The 21,513-nt window shown below is 42.2% G+C and overlaps 1 protein-coding gene across 1 annotated transcript in view; it reads right to left on the bottom strand.

The window, feature by feature from the left end:
- Positions 1-21,513, bottom strand: part of LOC138638398 (putative serine protease K12H4.7) — a 116,529-nt gene that overhangs the window by 83,912 nt on the left and 11,104 nt on the right. Inside the window, exons 2-3 of the mRNA XM_069727646.1 lie at positions 9,502-9,683; positions 3,086-3,318 (exon numbers count right to left, since the gene is read on the bottom strand). Of these exons, the coding sequence (XP_069583747.1) occupies positions 3,086-3,318; positions 9,502-9,683 (415 nt within the window). The remainder of the gene's footprint in view (positions 1-3,085; positions 3,319-9,501; positions 9,684-21,513) is intronic.

The raw sequence follows: 21,513 nt of genomic DNA, 5'->3' as shown, positions 1-21,513 counted from the left end.
TGATGCGTCCCTTGTGCTCCCTAGGTTACCATTACTTCCGGTTTTGTGGGACGCCCGGAGTAGTTGCGTCCCTCAGTTTACTCTGGCCGTTGTTACTTCCGGTTGGGTGACGCACTCCTTGGAGACGCGTCCCTTGTATCTCCTAGGCCGCCGTCATTTCCGGTCAGCTGGGGCGCTCCAAGGAGACGCCTCATCTGATGCGGACATGGCAGTGGCGTTACCATGCATGGTAATGCTAGTCCCGCACTTTTTACGTTACTTCCTGCCGGATTCAAGTGCTGATTGGGCGTCCACACTATAAATTGTAATGTGACGAGTTATCTTTTATTCTCCCTTGTCAAAGCCAAGGCGAAACGCGCGTCGGGCTGAGCTGGTCTCCAACACCTGGGTATGTTGTCATTTAGCAAGTGACTGCACCTTATTTATTGGTACTATCTGGTGTAATGCTAGGCTATAATTTGCACATGGCGCATGGCACTTTTTTCTCTAAAAACATGGGCTATATGACGGCTTTGTTTGTACTTACCAGGCTTGCACAATAGCACTTTGTTTTCTTTAGCAACTAATTATTAAATATTATATATAATACCTATTTATGCCCCCTCTTTTTATTATGATTACTGATATTTATTATGTATTTTATGAGGACTTCCTTGGAGTAAATTATATATCTTATAAAGAGTATACATATATATTTTTATAAATTCATTATCATTTTTTCTGTGCTATGTGCATATATATAGCAGATATCATACAATAATCTAGTGTTTTTTAGTGGCATATTATGTATTTTTCTTTCTAATAAATTTTGTTATATATATATATTTTTTATGCCACTATTTGTATGTCACCTGCTTGATATATATATATATATATATATATATATATATATATATATATATATATATATATATATATATATAAAATATATATATAAAATATATATATAAAATATATATATAAAATATATATATAAAATATATATATAAAATATATATATATAATATATATATAATATATATAATATATAAATATATATATATATATATATATATATATATATATATATATATATATATATATATATATATACATATATACATATATATATATATATATATATATATATATATATATATATATATATATATACACACACACACAGTGGGGCAAAAAAGTATTTAGTCAGTCAGCATTGTCTGTTTTTTTAACATTTTATTTGCATATTATGGTGGAAAATAAGTATTTGGTCAGAAACAAAATTTCATCTCAATACTTTGTAATATATCCTTTGTTGGCAATGACAGAGGTCAAACGTTTTCTATAAGTCTTCACAAGGTTGCCACACACTGTTGTTGGTATGTTGGCCCATTCCTCCATGCAGATCTCCTCTAGAGCAGTGATGTTTTTGGCTTTTCGCTTGGCAACACGGACTTTCAACTCCCTCCAAAGGTTTTCTATAGGGTTGAGATCTGGAGACTGGCTAGGCCACTCCAGGACCTTGAAATGCTTCTTACGAAGCCACTCCTTTGTTGCCCTGGCGGTGTGCTTTGGATCATTGTCATGTTGAAAGACCCAGCCACGTTTCATCTTCAATGCCCTTGCTGATGGAAGGAGGTTTGCACTCAAAATCTCACGATACATGGCCCCATTCATTCTTTCATGTACCCGGATCAGTCGTCCTGGCCCCTTTGCAGAGAAACAGCCCCAAAGCATGATGTTTCCACCACCATGCTTTACAGTAGGTATGGTATTTGATGGATGCAACTCAGTATTCTTTTTCCTCCAAACACGACATGTTGTGTTTCTACCAAACAGTTCCAGTTTGGTTTCATCAGACCATAGGACATTCTCCCAAAACTCCTCTGGATCATCCAAATGCTCTCTAGCAAACTTCAGACGGCCCCGGACATGTACTGGCTTAATTAGTGGGAAACGTCTGGCACTGCAGGATCTGAGTCCATGGTGGCGTAGTGTGTTACTTATGGTAGGCCTTGTTACATTGGTCCCAGCTCTCTGCAGTTCATTCACTAGGTCCCCCCGCATGGTTCTGGGATTTTTGCTCACCGTTCTTGTGATCATTCTGACCCCACGGGGTGGGATTTTGCGTGGAGCCCCAGATCGAGGGAGATTATCAGTGGTCTTGTATGTCTTCCATTTTCTAATTATTGCTCCCACTGTTGATTTCTTCACTCCAAGCTGGTTGGCTATTGCAGATTTAGTCTTCCCAGCCTGGTGCAGGGCTACAATTTTGTTTCTGGTGTCCTTTGACAGCTCTTTGGTCTTCACCATAGTGGAGTTTGGAGTCACACTGTTTGAGGGTGTGCACAGGTGTCTTTTTATACTGATAACAAGTTTAAACAGGTGCCATTACTACAGGTAATGAGTGGAGGAAAGAGGAGACTCTTAAAGAAGAAGTTACAGGTCTGTGAGAGCCAGAAATCTTGATTGTTTGTTTCTGACCAAATACTTATTTTCCACCATAATATGCAAATAAAATGATAAAAAAACAGACAATGTGATTTTCTGGATTTTTTTTTCTCAGTTTGTCTCCCATAGTTGAGGTCTACCTATGATGTAAATTACAGACGCCTCTCATCTTTTTAAGTGGTGGAACTTGCACTATTGCTGACTGACTAAATACTTTTTTGCCCCACTGTATGTATATATATGTATATGTATATGTGTATATGTATATGTGTATATATATATGTATATGTGTATATGTATATGTATATGTGTATATATATATGTATATGTGTATATATATATATATATGTGTATATATATATATATATATGTGTATATATATATATATATATATATATATATATATATATATATATATATATATATATAATTGTGGGCGTTACTGCAGGGTGTCCGATCTCTCACAGCTGACGCCCGCATGCGATCGCCGCGGCACTCAACGTGAGGCCACCACATCATGCCGCCATACATATAATGCTCTCTGCGGGAACGCAGCTCCCACAGGGCAGTATATGTACAGCTCATTTATGGAAGGGGTTAAAGATGCATGTCACAAAAAGAAAAAAAAAAAAAAGTCACATTCGCTCACGCTTACCTGAAAAATTCAGAACAGCTTTAACAGGTGCGCTGCTAGCCACAGCCGCATGGGCCAAGTGAGGGTACTTTAAGCGATACCATGCTGCCAGACATCCAGGATAGGAACCGCCAAACACAATCCATTTCCGGTCCCTTAATCCCAGCTTCTCACTCATTATTGACTGGAAGTGGGCAAGATCGGCCAAGGCTTGCTGACTGCTCAAGTAGTGCAAACTCTCCACACTCATGTCCCTAGAGGAAGAAGAAAGTGTACTCAAGGAATTAGGATGGAATCTCAAAACTAGGTGCAGTTGTTGCTGGGGAGTCAGTATTCACAGATGGATTACTTTTTCTGGAGGCAGAAATCTGTAGTTTAGCGACATGATTAAATGGTTATTCCCACAAATCGCATTATTTTTCACAGATACTGTATACTTATAGTAACATATAGCTGAAGCACAACATCCATATTTTTCTTATACGTTTGTTCCTGTGTGCTCCTGACTTGCTTCACCTTTCCAAATTGATGGCTGTGCTGGAAGCCGGCTAACTGATGAATGTGTAAAATATCACAGGTTTTACAGCACCGTCCTGCTATACCACGCTGAGCTGCCATCACCACAGATAGTTGGCACAAGCTATCGTACCGTATGTTCAGAATACAGTATTCGTCTGTGCACTCTATGGTCCTGTACCGTAGTCTCAGCCCTATTTTATATTCTGCTGTTTACATTGCAGCAGGTGTATTCAGACATTATTGATCTGTTAACTTTTTCCAGCAAAGATCAACAGTCGTGCACAAGGCAGCTTGGAACTAGTGTGATAAAGTGGTGGAGGGGAGATATGCAAGCGCTTACAACCAGAGGCAAAGCGCAGGAGCACCGCCACCATCTCTGCACAGCACACCACAGCTACTACAGGAAACTGAGGACTATAGAGGTCTCCGCGCATATTCTCGTAATTCTGGCGACTGTCCCCATATAGAAACACAGCTCTACCTCCAGCACCATACAACGACGTAATGAATAAGGCCTGGACAGGTCAAAACGTCTACAGTCGAATATAGTCGCTCAGTAATATTATCAATTTTTCCTGCGATTTGCTCTTTTTTCCCCCCTCTTTTCACCGACTCGAATATCGAAAAAATATGTTTTTCTTGCATCATCCAAATATTAGAGTGTGCAGTGAATTTTAATCATATGGATCTACCACACTAGGCACTGCAGAGCTGAACTGCACTTGAGATCTGTTAATGACAGATCAATCAGGCAAAACGACAATCGCTACTCTGTTGATGCATATGGCAAATGACCATCTTCTTCCATATGCATCAAAGTAGCATTTGCAGTTTCACATCACTGATCTGTCAGCAACAGTCATCAAAAAGATCAGCTTTTCTAGTCTCAGCCTGGTTATTACAAGCTCTGTTGAGCAGAAAACTATTGATCTCTGATGTTAACCCACTAACAGATCAATTGATGTTTGCTTTTTTTTTACATGCAGCTATGTTGATGTAAATAGAAGATAAAATAAGTCTCACAGACTTAAGTACAGGAACATACAATACATCAAAGAATAGAGTGTTCTAAAAATGGACTATACCATACGAGCATGATGGACGCACAGCAGAGATATGCTGGCAGTCATCTGTGGGAGACCCAACTCACTGAGTAGTGGAACTACACCAGGACGGATCCAACGGCAACTTCAGAATAAACAGAGCCTGAGAAGAATCTTGGGAATAACCCTTAAACTCATTTTGTAGTTAATATAATGTTATAAAGAGCTTGAATGATCTTGCACCACTAATGGTGATGTCCAGGCATCAGTTTGGTCGATCTGGTGAGGCCCCAGAAGACGACAAAAAAAAAAAAAAAAGGCATGCAGATCTATGTAAAATTATCAAAATGAAAGATAATGCTACAATTGAAACATTCATTGCCACCAAAAGCAGATTTCCAGGACTGAGCACCAATCACATACAGTATCTTCAGCATGTTGAATGTCATTAATTGGCCGCAATACGACGGGCACTAAGGATAAGAGCAGACAAAATATTATAAAAATAACTGAAGTGCCAATAGAGAACATTCTGCAATCATCCACGCAGCCTAGGAAAGGCGTCTTCTAATGTATTCTAGATAAACTTTGTAATGAATTATATAAAGTGGATTTTAAAATGGTAGAAACGTTATCACTAGGGTTGAGTGAAACGGATTGGACAAATTCAAAAATCGCCGACTTTCATGAAACCCGACCCTAGTGTGGGATCGGCCATGAGGTCGGCGATCTGCACGCAAAAGTCGCGTTTCGTATGATGCTTTCAGCGCCATTTCTCAGCCAATGAAGGAGGATGCAGAGTGTGGGCAGCGTGATGACATAGGTCTCGGTCCCCACCACCTTAGAGAAGGGCATGACAGTGATTGGCTTGCTTTCTGCAGCGTCACAGGGGCTATAAAGGGGCGTGCACGCCGACCGCCATCTTACTTCTGCCGATCTTAGCATAGGGAGAGGTTGCTGCAGCTTCAGAAGAAGAAGGGATATAGTTAGGGAGGAAAGATTAACCCCCAAACTGCTTGTGCTGTAGCGATTTCCACTGTCCAACACCACCATTTTTTTGCAGGGACAGTGGAGGCTAGATTTTTGTGCATCAGCTCTGTAGCTTATTAGGCCGCCTTATAAAGGCTCCCTGATAGCTGCATTGCTGTTTGCACGCTGCTGTGCAAACCAACTGCTTTTTTAAAAGCAAAAATCCTGTTGCTCCTTTCTGCACAGCTATCTTGTTTATTTGTCCACACTTTTGTGTGCAGCAGTCCTTTTTATTGTTGCCATACTTTTCCTGAGATCATTGTAGGGAGACTGAAATTGTACCACAGTCCTTGTATTTTTTCATATCTCTTCCAGCCACTTTCTGCCATTTATATTATGTTGTTTTATACACTGGGCCTGAGTTTTGGTTCAGTCCCCCCCCCAAAAAAAGTGAGATTCAAATTATCACAAAGTGGATATACTTCAGTCCTGTTAGTTTGTCGTATGTCAGCCAGCCACTTTCTGCCACTTTGATTGCGTTGTTATATGCACTGGGCCTGAGTGTTCAGTCTCCCTCCCCCCAAAAAGGGAGATTTAAATTCTCAACAAGTTTATATACACCTTCTACCTTGTTTTACAGTACCATATAACGGATGTTATTTTGGTTAGATTTTCCAAAAAATGAGGAAGTCTGGTGGAAGAGCCCGTGGGTGGGGGTTGCCAGCAGGTACTGATGGTGGTGGTGCATCTGGTGGTAGTGGCAAAAGGCTGGAGGTGTTGAGCCAGCGTCATCATCTGACTACACAAGGCCTCAAAGGCTCCCTTATCTGGGAGTAGGAAAATGGCTTTTAACCCCTTACCGGCATCGGACGTACTATACCGTCCGATGCCGGCTCCCCTGCTTTGATGCAGGGCTCCGCGGTGAGCCCGCACCAAAGCCGGGACATGTCAGCTGTTTTGAACAGCTGACATGTGCCCGTAATAGGCGCGGGCAGAATCGCGATCTGCCCGCACCTATTAACTAGTTAAATGCCGCTGTCAAACGCAGACAGCGGCATTTAACTACCGCTTCCGGCCGGGCGGCCGGAAATGACGTCATCGCCGACCCCCGTCACATGTCCGGGGGTCGGCGATGCGTCTCCATTGTAGCCATAGAGGTCCTTGAGACCTCTATGGTTACTGATTGCCCGTCGCTGTGAGCGCCACCCTGTGGTCGGCGCTCACAGCACACGTGCAATTCTGCTACATAGCAGCGATCAGCAGATCGCTGCTATGTAGCAGAGCCGATCGTGCTGTGCCTGCTTCTAGCCTCCCATGGAGGCTATTGAAGCATGGCAAAAGTTTAAAAAAAAAGTTTAAAAAAATGTGAAAAAAATAAAAAAAACAAAAGTTTAAATCACCCCCCTTTCGCCCCAATCAAAATAAATCAATAAAAAAAAATATCAAATCTACGCATATTTGGTATCGCCGCGCTCAGAATTGCCCGATCTATCAAATAAAAAAAAAGTATTAACCTGATCGCTAAACAGCGTAGCGGGAAAAAAACTCGAAACGCCAGAATTACGTTTTTTTGGTCGCCGCGACATTGCATTAAAATGCAATAACGGGCGATCAAAAGAACGTATCTGCACCGAAATGCTATCATTAAAAACGTCATCTCGGCACGCAAAAAATAAGCCCTCAACCGACCCCAGATCACGAAAAATGGAGACGCTACGAGTATCGGAAAATGGCGCAATTTTTTTTTTTTTTTTTTTTTTTTTAGCAAAGTTTGGAATTTTTTTTCACCACTTAGACACCAAACATGACTAGGTTATTTTTTATCTATGAACTCGTAATGACCTGGAGAATCATAATGGCAGGTCATTTTTAGCATTTAGTGAACCTAGCAAAAAAGCCAAACAAAAAACCAATGTGGGATTGCACTTTTTTGGCAATTTCACCGCACTTGGAATTTTTTTCCCGTTTTCTAGTACACGACATGCTAAAACCAATGATGTCGTTCAAAAGTACAACTCGTCCCGCAAAAAATAAGCCCTCACATGGCCAAATTGACGGAAAAATAAAAAAGTTATGGCTCTGGGAAGGAGGGGAGCGAAAAACGAACACGGAAAAACGAAAAATCCCCCGGTCATGAAGGGGTTAAAGCCGAATGATCTAACCTTTATTAAAATGAACCAATCATAGATTTCAAATTATTTTGCCCCACCTTCCCCTGCTGACACGTAGCTTGCCTGAAAAATGTCTTGCTTTTGGCCTCCTCTTACTGACTTCTCCAATTCCTCCATTTGCAGCTGCTGAATGTCCACCATAGGACATTTTTATACCTCCCTACATGGGCTGACTCTCCCCACAGGGCCGTGGTCACCACCTGGCGCAAGCACCCGTGTGAGTGCCGCTTGCCTGGACAGGTGGGTGGGCCCACTCTTGGGCGACGGCACTGGCACAGGGTCCCTCATAGTACAATGAAGTGTCTGACGGTGGTGGTGCACAACCAACGTCAGACACACCGTCGTAATATGAGGGGCCCTGTGCCAATACCGCCGCCCACGAGAGAGTGTTCCCCCCCAGCTCGAACAGTGCTCTACCATTTGCAATACTTACCTCTCCCTGCTCCACCACTGTGTAGTCTGTGCTGTTAAATCATTCAATGGCACTGCACTGCCAATACAAATTTGTTGAAATGATAGATGATAGTTAAAATATACAGGGGCCCTGGCCTCCATTTAGACCAGTTAATACTTTGCATCAACTACCACTGTCTGCTACTCAGCAGAGGAGCCCACCCCTGTACCTAGCTATGCCACCTGTTTAGTCCTGTTACCAATCTTGAACTGCATTTAGCCTACTTTATTATTTGGGCCTATATCTGTTTCCTCCTCACCCTGTCCATTGCCCAGCCAGTGCTAGATGACTCTGCTGGTACATTGACCCAGACCACTACATTCCCCTTGCACTCTACACAGCCAGAATCTGACCTTGCTGAAAGTCAGGTTCCCCTTCCCGCATACTATACCACCTTACACGGGGACAAAGAGGAAGGTGCAGATGAAAGTGCAGGTTCCTTCATCAGGTGGGGGGGGCATACTCGTTGGCAATATCACTGGCACAGGGCTCCTCATAGTACACAAAAGTGTCTCTGCCAGTGGGAGGCGCCACCCGCCGTCAAAGACACCGCTGTACTATGAGGGGCCCTGTGCCAGTGCCAATGAGTGCCCCCCCCCCCTGCTTGCTCAGGATCACAGCACTTGCAAAGTTGAAATACTTACCTCTCCCTGCTCCACCGCCGTGATGTATTCCGCGTTTCCTGGGCCCACGAAAATCTTGAGCCAGCCCTACCCCCCCACAACTTTAGCCAAATGACCCCCAGTTTTCAATGCCTAACTATTATTATAAAGTAAATTAAGATTGACAAGCTTAAGAAATAAGAATTGATGTTTTTGGCATTAAAATGGGCACTGTTGGCGTTTTCCTGTCCTCCACTCACTGCCGACTTTGATTCCCCATTGATATGCATTGGGTTTCGTGTTTCAGTCGGCCCCCGACTTTTCGCAATAATCGGCCGATTTCACCCGACTTGACAAAGTCAGGTTTCGCAAAACCCGACTTGATCCGGAAAAAGTAAAAGTCGCTCAACTCTAGTTATCACTAATAGAAAGTGTAGTAGTTTTCATAATACATTAAAAATTGAATCCCTGTCAATGCCATTGACTAAAAAGGGAATCCGTAAGTCGATTCATGCTGCCCAATCCACGTTCAGCATAAATCAGAGCCAATATTATATATATTTTTTTTTCTTCTTTTCTTACTTTGTCATTCTTTTAGCCTAGTTCGTTAAATTGAAAAATCATGTTTTTTTAAAAAACATATTTAATAAAAACAAGGTAATGCATAGATCAATCATACTTAGTGGGGTGACTTTTGCCATAGAATCGGTGTTCCAGTAGTAGACAGAGGGCCCCCATCTTCTCAGCATACGCCATCCACGTTCCCTGTGTCATCCATGCTGGATTAGCGGCACCCTCTCCTCCAATCATCAGGAACACAGGACCAGCGCTCTTGGTAAAGGAGTCATTCATATAATACCTCTGTGGAGGTAATGGAAACTTATTAACAGTTACTCAATGAATAAACTACATTACTAGAATATTCAGAAATCATCACCGGTACAAGCAGTTATAAGGGGGATACAATAGTGGTAAAGACAAAGGGACAAAGGAAATATTTACGGCATTTTCTCATAATGCTACATGCATACTGTTTTCCAGTACCATATAGTGTACTGGGAAACAAGAAAAAAAAAAACGCCAAGTGTGATAAAATTGCAGAAAAAAAAAAAAAAAAAAAAAAAAGTGCAATTCCACAATTGTTTGGGTGATTTACCATGTTTACTAAATGCCTTGTACCTTATGTTACCGACAATTCTTTTTAGATTTTATACATTTCTTGTACAAAAAGTGTATACGGACCAGTTTCCAAAACAGTTACTGCAGCCAAATCGCTGTTATTATACAATCTAATTGCTACAGAATTGGAAAATTAAGGATTTTATTAGGCCATCATCTTTTTACAATGTTGATCTAGTGTACAACCCTCATTAAAAATGTTATTAAATAGTTGCCATCTTGGAGAAGGAAACTTTTTTTTTTTTTTTGGGGGGGGGGGGGGGGAGATTATCAGAATGACCTCAATCATAATTATATACACAGTAAACATGTGATCATGCTGCACTGCAGAATGAGGATTCATAATAAACACCATAGGGCAGATTGGAACAGGGGATTGTATGATCTTGTTGGGAATAGCTCTAGGACCTCTTTCCAGACATCTGCAATACGAGGGCAATACCACATTAGGGCTCTTTCACACGTCCTCATTTTTGGTACCGGAAAAAGACAGAACTGGAGATATCAGGGTCCGTGTATATTATTTGTGGCATACATGTGCTGCATCAGTACCACACATACCGGCACCTGGATAGCAGCAGTTTTGTTTGTGCTGTTCTCCAGCACCGTGCTGCGATCAGCGCTACAAAGTGAGAACGTTAAGAGTTACATTCGACTGATAAGTGAGAGCAGGCGGCAGCTGATGGGACTATTCCTCCCATCAGTGTACATCTGCTGCCACTAATACCAGTGAAAGCAGGCAGTGGCTGGTGAGCTCACAGACTTCTTCTCAAGGTGCTGAGGTCACCGCAGTTCAGGGGCCCGACTGGGAATGCAGCCTCAGTGACCTACTGTAAGCTCGATGATGTCACTAATGCGGCTCATTCTCTCAGTGGTCCTCAGCTTGGATGGTATCTTGGCACCGTCCAGGTTGAAACTGTTTATTCCACAGACATGGATTATGGAGTGGGAAAGAATGATGGACAGGTGAGGGATATGTTTGTTTTTATTATTTGTTTTATTATTACAGGAGACGAGGGCTTCAGTGGAATAGGCGGGCATTAGGTGGGTATAAAACTTTTTAAATAAAGAAAGTGTGTTTTGTTTTTATTTCAAATAAAGACTTTATTCTGGCTGTGTTTTTATTTTCAATACAACTATAGGATTAGTAATGGATTAGGTGTCTTGGAGAGGCCTCTACATTACTAGTCCGTGGGCTTGATGTCACCAGACAATACCAATGGTGACTTCAACCCCATAAATATGAACCCCACTTGCCACTGCTACAGGGCAAGTGTGAAGAGTAGGGCAAAGCGCCCGATGTGCTAATAGATGTGCCTTTTCTGGGTGACTCTGGGTTGTTATTTTTCGGCTGGGGTCAATATCCATGGCCCCTTACCAGCCATAGAATACCAGCCCCTTGCTGTTTGCTTTAGCAAGGATGGTTGTCAAAAAAAAAAAAAAAAAAAAGTGGGGGTGGGGACAACCACTTTTTTTAAATTAACCCCTTTCTGCCATATGACGTACTATCCCGTCGAGGTGGGGTGGGCCCGTATGCCCACCGACGGGATAGTACGTCATATGCGATAGGCAGCGCTCATGGGGGGAGCGCGGCCGGGTGTCAGCTGCCTATCGCAGCTGACATCCGGCACTATGTGCCAGGAGCAGTCACTGACCGCCCCCGGCACATTAACCCCCAGCAGGGAAGCATCGCGCAGGGAGGGGGCTCCCTGCAGGCTTCCCTTAGCCCCCCGCAGCAATGCGATGGCATTGCTGCGAGGGTCTCCCTACCTCCCTCCCTCCCTGCGCCAGGCCCAGATCCAAAATGGTCGCGGCATCCGGGTCCTGCAGGGAGGGAGGTGGCTTACCAAGTGCCTGCTCAGAGCAGGCGCTGGGTAAGCCTGCAGCACTAAGTCAGATCGGTGATCTGACAGAATGCTATGCAAACTGTCAGATCATCGATCTGTGATGTCCCCCCGGGACAAAGTAAAAAAAAAAATTTCCAAATGTGTAAAAAAAAAAAAAAAAAAATATTCCTAAATAATGAAAAAAAAAAAAAAAAATTATTCCCATAAATACATTTCTTTATCCAAGTAAAAAATAAAAAACAATAAAAGTACCCATATTTAGTATCGCTGCGTCCGTAACGACCCGACCTATAAAACTGGCCCACATGTTAACCCCTTCAGTAAACACCGCAAGAAAAAAAAAAACGAGGCAAAAAACAACGCTTTATAATCATACCGCCGAACAAAAAGTGGAATAACACGCGATCAAAAAGACAGATATAAATAACCATGGTACCGCTGAAAATGTCATCTTGTCCCGCAAAAAAACGAGCCGCCATACAGCATCATCAGCAAAAAAATAAAAAAGTTATAGTCCTGAGAATAAAGCGATGCAAAAATAATTATTTTTTCTATAAAATAGTTTTTATCGTATAAAAGCGCCAAAACATAAAAAAATGATATAAATGAGGTATCGCTGTAATCGTACTGACCCGAAGAATAAAACGGCTTTATCAATTTTACCAAACGCGGAACGGTATAAACGCCTCCCCCAAAAGAAATTCATGAATAGCTGGTTTTTGGTCATTCTGCCTCACAAAAATTGGAATAAAAAGCTATCAAAAAATGTCACGTGCCCGAGAATGTTACCAATAAAAACGTCAACTCGTCCCGCAAAAAACAAGACCTCACATGACTCTGTGGACCAAAATATGGAAAAATTATAGCTCTCAAAATATGGTAATGCATAAAATATTTTTTGCAATAAAAAGTGTCTTTCAGTGTGTGACGGCTGCCAATCAAACATCCACTAAAAAACCCGCTATAAAAGTAAATCAAACCCCCCTTAGGGAAAAATTTAAAAAAAAATGTATTTATTTCCATTTTCCCATTAGGGCTAGGGCTAAAGTTAGGGTTAGGGTTTAGATTACATTTACGGTTGGGAATAGGGTTGGGATTAGGGTTAGGGGTGTGTCAGGGTTAGATGTGTGGTTAGGGTCATTGTTGGGATTAGGGTTTCAGTTATAATTGGGGGGTTTCCACTGTTTAGGCACATCAGGAGCTCTCCAAACGCGACAAGGCGTCCGATCTCAATTCCAGCCAATTCTGCGTTGAAAAAGTAAAACAGTGCTCCTTCCCTTCCGAGCTCTCCCGTGTGCCCAAACAGGGGTTTACCCCAACATATGGGGTATCAGCATACTCAGGACAAATTGGACAACAACTTTTGGGGTCCAATTTCTCTTGGGAAAATACAAAACTGGGGGCTAAAAAATAATTTTTGTGGGAAAAAAATTGTTTTATTTTTACGGCTCTACATTATAAACTTCTGTGAAGCCCTTGGTGGGTGAAAGTGCTCACCACACATCTACATAAGTTCCTTAGGGGGTCTACTTTCCAAAATGGTGTAACTTGTGGGGGGTTTCAATGTTTAGGCACATTAGTGGCGCAACATGGCGTCCCATCTCAATTCCTGTCAATTTTGCATTGAAAAGTCAAAAGGCGCTCCTTCCCTTCCGAGCTCTCCCATGCGCCCAAACAGTGGTTTACCCCCACATATGGGGTATCAGCGTACTCAGGACAAATTGTACAACAATGTTTAGGGTCCATTTTCTCCTGTTACCCTTGGTAAAATAAAAAATTGGAGCTGAATTAAATTTTGTGTGAAAAAAAGTTAAATGTTCATTTTTATTTAAACATTCCAAAAATTCCTGTGAAGCACCAGAAGGGTTAATAAACTTCTTGAATATGGTTTTGAGCACCTTGAGGGGTGCAGTTTAGAATTGTGTCACACTTGGGTATTTTCTATCATATAGACCCCTCAAAATGACTTCAAATGAGATGTGGTCCCTAAAAAAAAAAAAAATGGTGTTGTAAAAAAGAGAAATTGCTGATCAACTTTTAACCCTTATAACTCCCTAACAAAAAAAAAAATTTTGGTTCCAAAATTGTGCTGATGTAAAGTAGACACGTGGGAAATGTTACTTATTAAGTATTTTGTGACATCTCTGTGATTTAATTGCATAAAAATTCAAAGTTGAAAAATTGCGAAATTTTCAAAATTTGCGCCAAAATTTCCATTTTTTTTTTCACAAATAAACGCAGGTAATATCAAAGAAATGTTACCACTATCATGAAGTACAATGTCACGAGAAAACAATGTCAGAATCACTGGGATCCATTGAAGCGTTCCAGAGTTATAACCTCAAAGGGACAGTGGTCAGAATTGTAAAAATTGGCCCGGTCATTAACATGCAAACCACCCTTGGGGGTAAAGGGGTTAAAAGAAAACCCAGTATGATTTCCCTCTATTCTTGATAGCCAGCCTTGCAGCCCCCAGCTGTCAGTTTTGACTGCTCATCAAAAATACAGTGGAACCTGGGCTTTGGGCTGATTCCTTAACCCAGTGGTCCCCAACCTTTCTGACCTTGAGAGCCACATTCAGCGTAGAGAGAGGGTTGCGAGCCACATTCAGCTCCCACCTCCTTCATAGTGTCAACCAAAGCCCCCATTAGAGGTATAATGATAACCAAAGCTTTTCCACATAAATCACTCCAGAGCAGTACACTGGGATCCAAGGGTATTCTCCCAACACACTGTCACATCCAGCTTTGAGCACCTCTTCTAACAGGTAGTACAAACCTCCAGCGTACCTTACCTAAAACATCTCTAAACCCCTAAGACCAGTAAATGTGCATTCAGATCTGCAATTCTGTGCAGGGCTACTCACAAAATTCACCATTTTGAGATGTGCTCTTTATACATGTTTGCTAGACCTGGACCTAATGCATCAAGCTGGCAGACAGTCGCGAGCCACAATTCATGGGACCGCGAGCCACATGTGGCTCCCGAGCTACAGGTTGGGGAGCCCTGCCTTACTTAACCTTTGGGTCACAGGCATGGGTAACCTTTTGTTTTTCATGTCGGTTCTCATTTGAACCTTTTTTTCTCCAGCAACATGAGACAGGATGGGTGACCATTTGATCCTTTGTGCAACATTTTGGCTTAGAATACATGTGATTATTTCTGATTATATGGTATTATATTGGCTCATCTCATTGCCTTTGTTGCTCTGTTTTACATGTTTGTACTTTGTATTACTCTTCTTAATTGCACACTGGCCTCCAGTGGCACATATCACCACATGGAGGACTATTTGGGCCAGTACATTACTTAGTTGGCCTGTGGTCTAGCTGGCTACTCCCCATGCCTTTCTATATTCCCGTGTGACCCAAGTGAGGATTTGACTTATGACATATTGTCTACTCCCCAGTAGAGTGCTTGTGTGTCATGTTTTTAAATTTACAATAATAATAAAAAAAAAAAAAAATCTTTACTTTTTATCTCTGATGATCACTGTCTCATACATAGTGCCTTTTCTCTGGTGTTTCCCAGATATATACAGTGGCTTGCGAAAGTATTCACTACCTTGCCTTTTTATCCATTTTGTTACAGTACAACCAGTTTTTAAATATTTTTGTAATCCAATCACTAAATGATTTAAGTTGGTGAAGTGAGAAAAATTACTGGCATAAATATAATTCATGGGATCAAAAAAATAAAAATTGGCATATGCATGTGTATTCACACCTTTTGCGATGAAGCCCCTAAAAATTTCTGGTGCAAGCAATTACCTTTATTAGAGTCACATGCTTAGTGTGCAATCTAAGAGTCACACAGACTGTCAGAATATTCACACCTTTTCTGAAATGCCACAGAGGCTGCAACATCATTAAGAAAGAGGCACCACTAACCAAACACCACCATGAAGACCAAGGAGATCTAAAAACAAGTCAGGTCAAAGATGTTGAGAAGTACAAGGCATGGAGAGGTTATATAAAATTTAAAAAAAAATAAATCACAATATCTGATGATCCCTCAGAGCACCATCAAATGGAAAGAACATGGTAACAACAAACCTTCCAAGAGAGGGCCACCCACAAAAACTCTCAGCCTCGATAGGTAGGGCATTAATCATAGAGGCAGCACAGAGGTCAAAAGGTAACCCTGAAGGATCTGCAGAGTTCCCAAGCAGAGACTGGTGTATCTGTCCATACGACCACAATTATCCATACACTCCAGGGGTTGCCTTTATAGAGTGGGCAGAAAAAAAAACAAAAAAAAAAAACACGCTTTTACTTACAATCAAAAATTGTAAGGCTTGTTTTGAGTTTGCCAAACGACATCTGGAAGACTTCCCAAATGTATGGAGGAAGGTACTATGGTCAGATGAGAGCAAAAAAATAGTTACTTACCGATAACGGTATTTCTTGGAGCCCATGACGGCACCCATACATTCCCTCCCTTCACGTGTGGGTGTGCACACTGATAGAATATCCTTGTACTAATACTTAAGTAAATAGCAACGCGGTATCTCGGTTAAGTCTTCCGATAACGCTGAATTAACGTGAAGGGAGGGAATGTACGGGTGCTGTCATGGGCTCCGAGAAATACAGTTATCAGTACGTAACTATATTTTTCTCTGTCCCCCATGACGGCACCACGGAGAGAATTGCAGAGACTGTACATTAGGGAGGGACCACCGCTTCCAGCACCCTTTTCCCAAAGGCGAGATCTGAGGAAGAGAAAAAACTATAGTGCTTATAGAATGTCGAGGGTGAAGACCAGGTAGCAGCTCTAAATATCTGTTCAATTGAAGCGCCGGCCCTTTCTGCCCAGGAGGTCGCTACCGCTCTCGTTGAGTGTGCTCTGATTTCTCCCGGGACTGGTACCCCACTTGAAGAGTATGACAGGCTGATGGCGTCTGATCCATCTTGCTAGAGTGCTTTTTGAAGCTTTTTTACCCTTACGGGGACCATGGAAACAGACAAAAAGAGATCCATCCTCCCTACACTCCCTGGTGGCTTCTATGTAGTTACACAGTTACAGTTATTAAGGTTGAAGGAAGACTTTAACCCCTTTACCCCCAAGGGTGGTTTGCACGTCAATGACCAGGCCAATTTTTACAATTCTGACCACTGTCCCTTTATGAGGTTATAACTCTGGAACGCTTCAACGGATCCCGGTGATTCTGACATTGTTTTCTCGTGACATATTGTACTTCATGATAGTGGTAAAATTTCTTTGATAGTACCTGCGTTTATTTGTGAAAAAAACTGAAATTTGGCGAAAATTTTGAAAATTTCAAACTTTGAATTTTTATGCAATTAAATCACAGAGATATGTCACACAAAATACTTAATAAGTAACATTTCCCACATGTCTCCTTTACATCAGCATAATTTTGGAACCAATTTTTTTTTTGTTAGGGAGTTATAAGGGTTAAAAGTTGACCAGCAATTTCTCATTTTTACAACACCATTTTTTTTTAGGGACCACGTCTCATTTGAAGTCATTTTGAGGGGTCTATATGATAGAAAATGCCCAAGTGTGACACCATTCTAAAAACTGCACCCCTCAAGGTGCTCAAAACCACATTCAAGAAGTTTATTAACCCTTCAGGTGTTTAATAGGAATTTTTGGAATGTTTAAATAAAAATGAACATTTAACTTTTTTACACAAAAAATTTACTTCAGCTCCAATTTGTTTTATTTTACCAAGGGTAACAGGAGAAAATGGACCCCAAAAGTTGTTGTCCAATTTGTCCTGAGTACGCTGATACCCCATATGTGGCAGTAAACCACTGTTTGGGCGCATGGGAGAGCTCGGAAGGGAAGGAGCGCCGTTTGACTTTTCAATGCAAAATTGACAGGAATTGAGATGGGACGCCATGTTGCGTTTGGAGAGCCACTGATGTGCCTAAACATTGAAACCCCCCACAAGTGACACCATTTTGGAAAGTAGACCCCCTAAGGAACTTATCTAGAGGTGTGGTGAGCACTTTGACCCACCAAGTGCTTCACAGAAGTTTATAATGCAGAACCGTAAAAATAAAAAATCATATTTTTTCACAAAAATTATATTTTTGCCCCCAATTTATTATTTTTCCAAGGGTAAGAGAAGAAATTGGACCTCAAAAGTTGTTGTCCAATTTGTCCTGAGTACGCTGATACCCCATATGTGGCAGTAAACCACTGTTTGGGCGCATGGGAGAGCTCGGAAGGGAAGGAGCGCCGTTTGACTTTTCAATGCAAAATTGACAGGAATTGAGATGGGACGCCATGTTGCGTTTGGAGAGCCACTGATGTGCCTAAACATTGAAACCCCCCACAAGTGACACCATTTTGGAAAGTAGACCCCCTAAGGAACTTATCTGGATGTGTGGTGAGCACTTTGACCCACCAAGGGCTTCACAGAAGTTTATAATGCAGAGCCATAAAAATAAAACAAAATTTCTTTCCCACAAAAATTATTTTTTAGCCCCCAGTTTTGTATTTTCCCTAGGGTAACAGGAGAAATTGGACCCCAATAGTTGTTGTCCAATTTGTCCTGAGTACGCTGATACCCCATATGTGGGGGGGAACCACCGTTTGGGCGCATGGGAGGGCTCGGAAGGGAAGGAGCGCCATTTGGAATGCAGACTTAGATGGAATGGTCTGCAGGCGTCACATTGCGTTTGCAGAGCCCCTAATGTACCTAAACAGTAGAAACCCCCCACAAGTGACCCCATATTGGAAACTAGACCCCTCAATGAACTTATCTAGATGTGTTGTGAGAACTTTGAACCCCCAAGTGTTTCACTACAGTTTATAACAGAGCCGTGAAAATAAAAAATCTTTTTGTTTTCCCACAAAAATTATTTTTTAGCCCCCAGTTTTGTATTTTCCCAAGGGTAACAGGAGAAATTGGTCCACAAAAGTTGTTGTCCAATTTGTCCTGAGTACGCTGATACCCCATATGTGAGGGTAAACCCCTGTTTGGGCACACAGGAGAGCTCGGAAGGGAAGGAGCACTGTTTTACTTTTTCAACGCAGAATTGGCTGGAATTGAGATCGGACGCCATGTCGTGTTTGGAGAGCCCCTGATGTGCCGAAACAGTGGAAACCCCCCAATTATAACTGAAACCCTAATCTAAACACACCCCTAACCCTAATTCCAACGGTAACCCTAACCACACCTCTAACCCTGACACACCCCTAACCCTAATCCCAACCCTATTCCCAACTGTAAATGTAATCTAAACCCTAACCCTAACTTTAGCCCCAACCCTAACTGTAGCCCCAACCCTAACCCTAACCCTAACCCTAGCCCTAGCGGGAAAATGGAAATAAATACATTTTTTTTTATTTTTCCCTAACTAAGGGGGTGATGAAGGGGGGTTTGATTTACTTTTATAGCGAGTTTTTTAGCGGATTTTTATGATTGGCAGCCGTCACACACTGAAAGACCCTTTTTATTGCAAAAAATATTTTTTGCAATACCACATTTTGAGAGCTATAATTTTTCCATATTTTGGTCCACAGAGTCATGTGAGGTCTTGTTTTTTGCGGGACGAGTTGACGTTTTTATTGAAAACATTTTTGGGCACGTGACATTTTTTGATCGCTTTTTATTCCGATTTTTGTGAGGAAGAATGACCAAAAGCCAGCTATTCATGAATTTCTATTGGGGGAGGCGTTTATACCGTCCCGCGTTTGGTAAAATTGATAAATCAGTTTTATTCTTCGGGTCAGTACGATTACAGCGACACCTCATTCATATCATTTTTTTATGGTTTGGCGCTTTTATACGATAATAACTATTTTACAGAAAAAATAATTATTTTTGCATCGCTTTATTCTCAGGACTATAACTTTTTTATTTTTTTGCTGATGATGCTGTATGGCGGCTCGTTTTTTGCGGGACAATATGACGCTTTCAGCGGTACCATGGTTATTTATATCTGTCCTTTTGATCGCGTGTTATTCCACTTTTTGTTCGGCGGTATGATAATAAAGCGTTGTTTTTTGCCTCTTTTTTCTTACGGTGTTTACTGAAGGGGTTAACTAGTGGGACAGTTTTATAGGTCGGGTCGTTACGGACGCGGCGATACTAAATATGTGTACTTTTATTGGGTTTTTTTTTTTATTTAGATGAAGAAATGTATTTATGGGAATAATATTTTTTTTTTTTTTTTCATTATTTTGGAATATTTTTTTTTATTTTTTTACACATTTGGAAAAATTTTTTTTTACTTTTTTACTTTGTCCCAGGGGGGGACATCACAGATCAGTGATCTGACAGTTTGCACAGTACTCTGTCAGATCACTGATCTGACATGCAGCGCTGCAGCCTTCACAGTGCCTGCTCTGAGCAGGCTCTGTGAAGCCACCTCCCTCCCTGCAGGACCCGGATCCGCGGCCATCTTGGATCCGGGGCTGGAGGGAGCAGGGAGGGAGGTGAGACCCTCGCAGCAACGCGATCACATCGCGTTGCTCCGGGGGTCTCAGGGAAGCCCGCAGGGAGCCCCCTCCCTGCGCGGTGCTTCCCTGCACCGCCGGCACATCACGATCATCTTTGATCGCGGTGTGCCAGGGGTTAATGTGCCGGGGGCGGTCCGTGACCGCTCCTGGCACATAGTGCCGGATGTCAGCTGCGATAAGCAGCTGACACCCGGCCGCGATCGGCCGCGCTCCCCCCGTGAGCGCGGCCGATCGGCTATGACGTACTATCCCGTCCAGGGTCAGATAAGCCCAGGGCACCTCGACGGGATAGTAAGTCTAAGGTCACAGAGGGGTTAAGTCCATCTAGTTCAACCCATAGAATGGATCAAGCATCTAACATCCAATGTGTGTAATGATTCTTCCTGCTTGGTTTTGGGGTTAGGGCAAAAGGATGGAAGGGATATCTCCTGTGCTCTATGGAATCGAGAAGCTACTTTTGGGAGGTAGGCTCGATCAGTTTTAAGAATTACTCTATAATCCAGGATTTGAGTGAAAGGGGGTTGACAGACAAGGCTTCAATGTCACTAACCCTGCGTGCTGAGGTGAGGGTGACCAATAGTGAAGTTTTAAGAGATCGCATCTTTAATGGGACATCAAGGGTTCGAAGGGAGATTTAGTCAGTCAGAGCTGTCAGGACTAGATTTAGATCCCACTGAGGGGTGCTGCGCAAGGCCAGAGATCTTGACCTCCCTGCTGCTCTAACAAACCTGGAAATCCAACGATTCCCTGCCAAGTCGCAATTAAATAGCGCCCCTAAAGCTGCTATATAGACTTTTAGGGTACTCGTGGCCAGACCTATCTCCAACCCCTTTTGCAGGAATTCTAGTATTGCATTCAGGGGAACCTCTTCACGTATTATGGTGCCTGAGGACAAAAGGAACTTTTTCCAGATTTTACCGTATTGTTTAGTTGTAATAGGGGATTTTCACCAGGGCTGATATCTACTCTACTACAAAGTAGAAAACCTATGTTCTAATAGCTGCCTTTCAAATTCCAGGCTGTCAAGTGTAAACTTGCAACCTGCGGATGTTGTACTGGTCCCTGGAAGAGGAGATCCGGAATATTCAGAAGTACCCAAGGGTCTGAGATGGACATTCTCCTCATCAAGGAAAACCATGCCCTTTTTGGCCAGAATGGAGCTATTAAGACTACGCGAGCTCTGTCCTCCCGAATTTTCTTCAGAACGGCTGGCACTAGAGCTATTG

This window comes from Ranitomeya imitator, chromosome 5 (assembly GCF_032444005.1).
Source record: "Ranitomeya imitator isolate aRanImi1 chromosome 5, aRanImi1.pri, whole genome shotgun sequence".
In the NCBI taxonomy this organism is placed as follows: Eukaryota; Metazoa; Chordata; class Amphibia; order Anura; family Dendrobatidae; genus Ranitomeya; species Ranitomeya imitator.
Note: the sequence above shows the minus strand (reverse complement) of the source record. Positions and strands in the feature narration are given on the sequence as shown.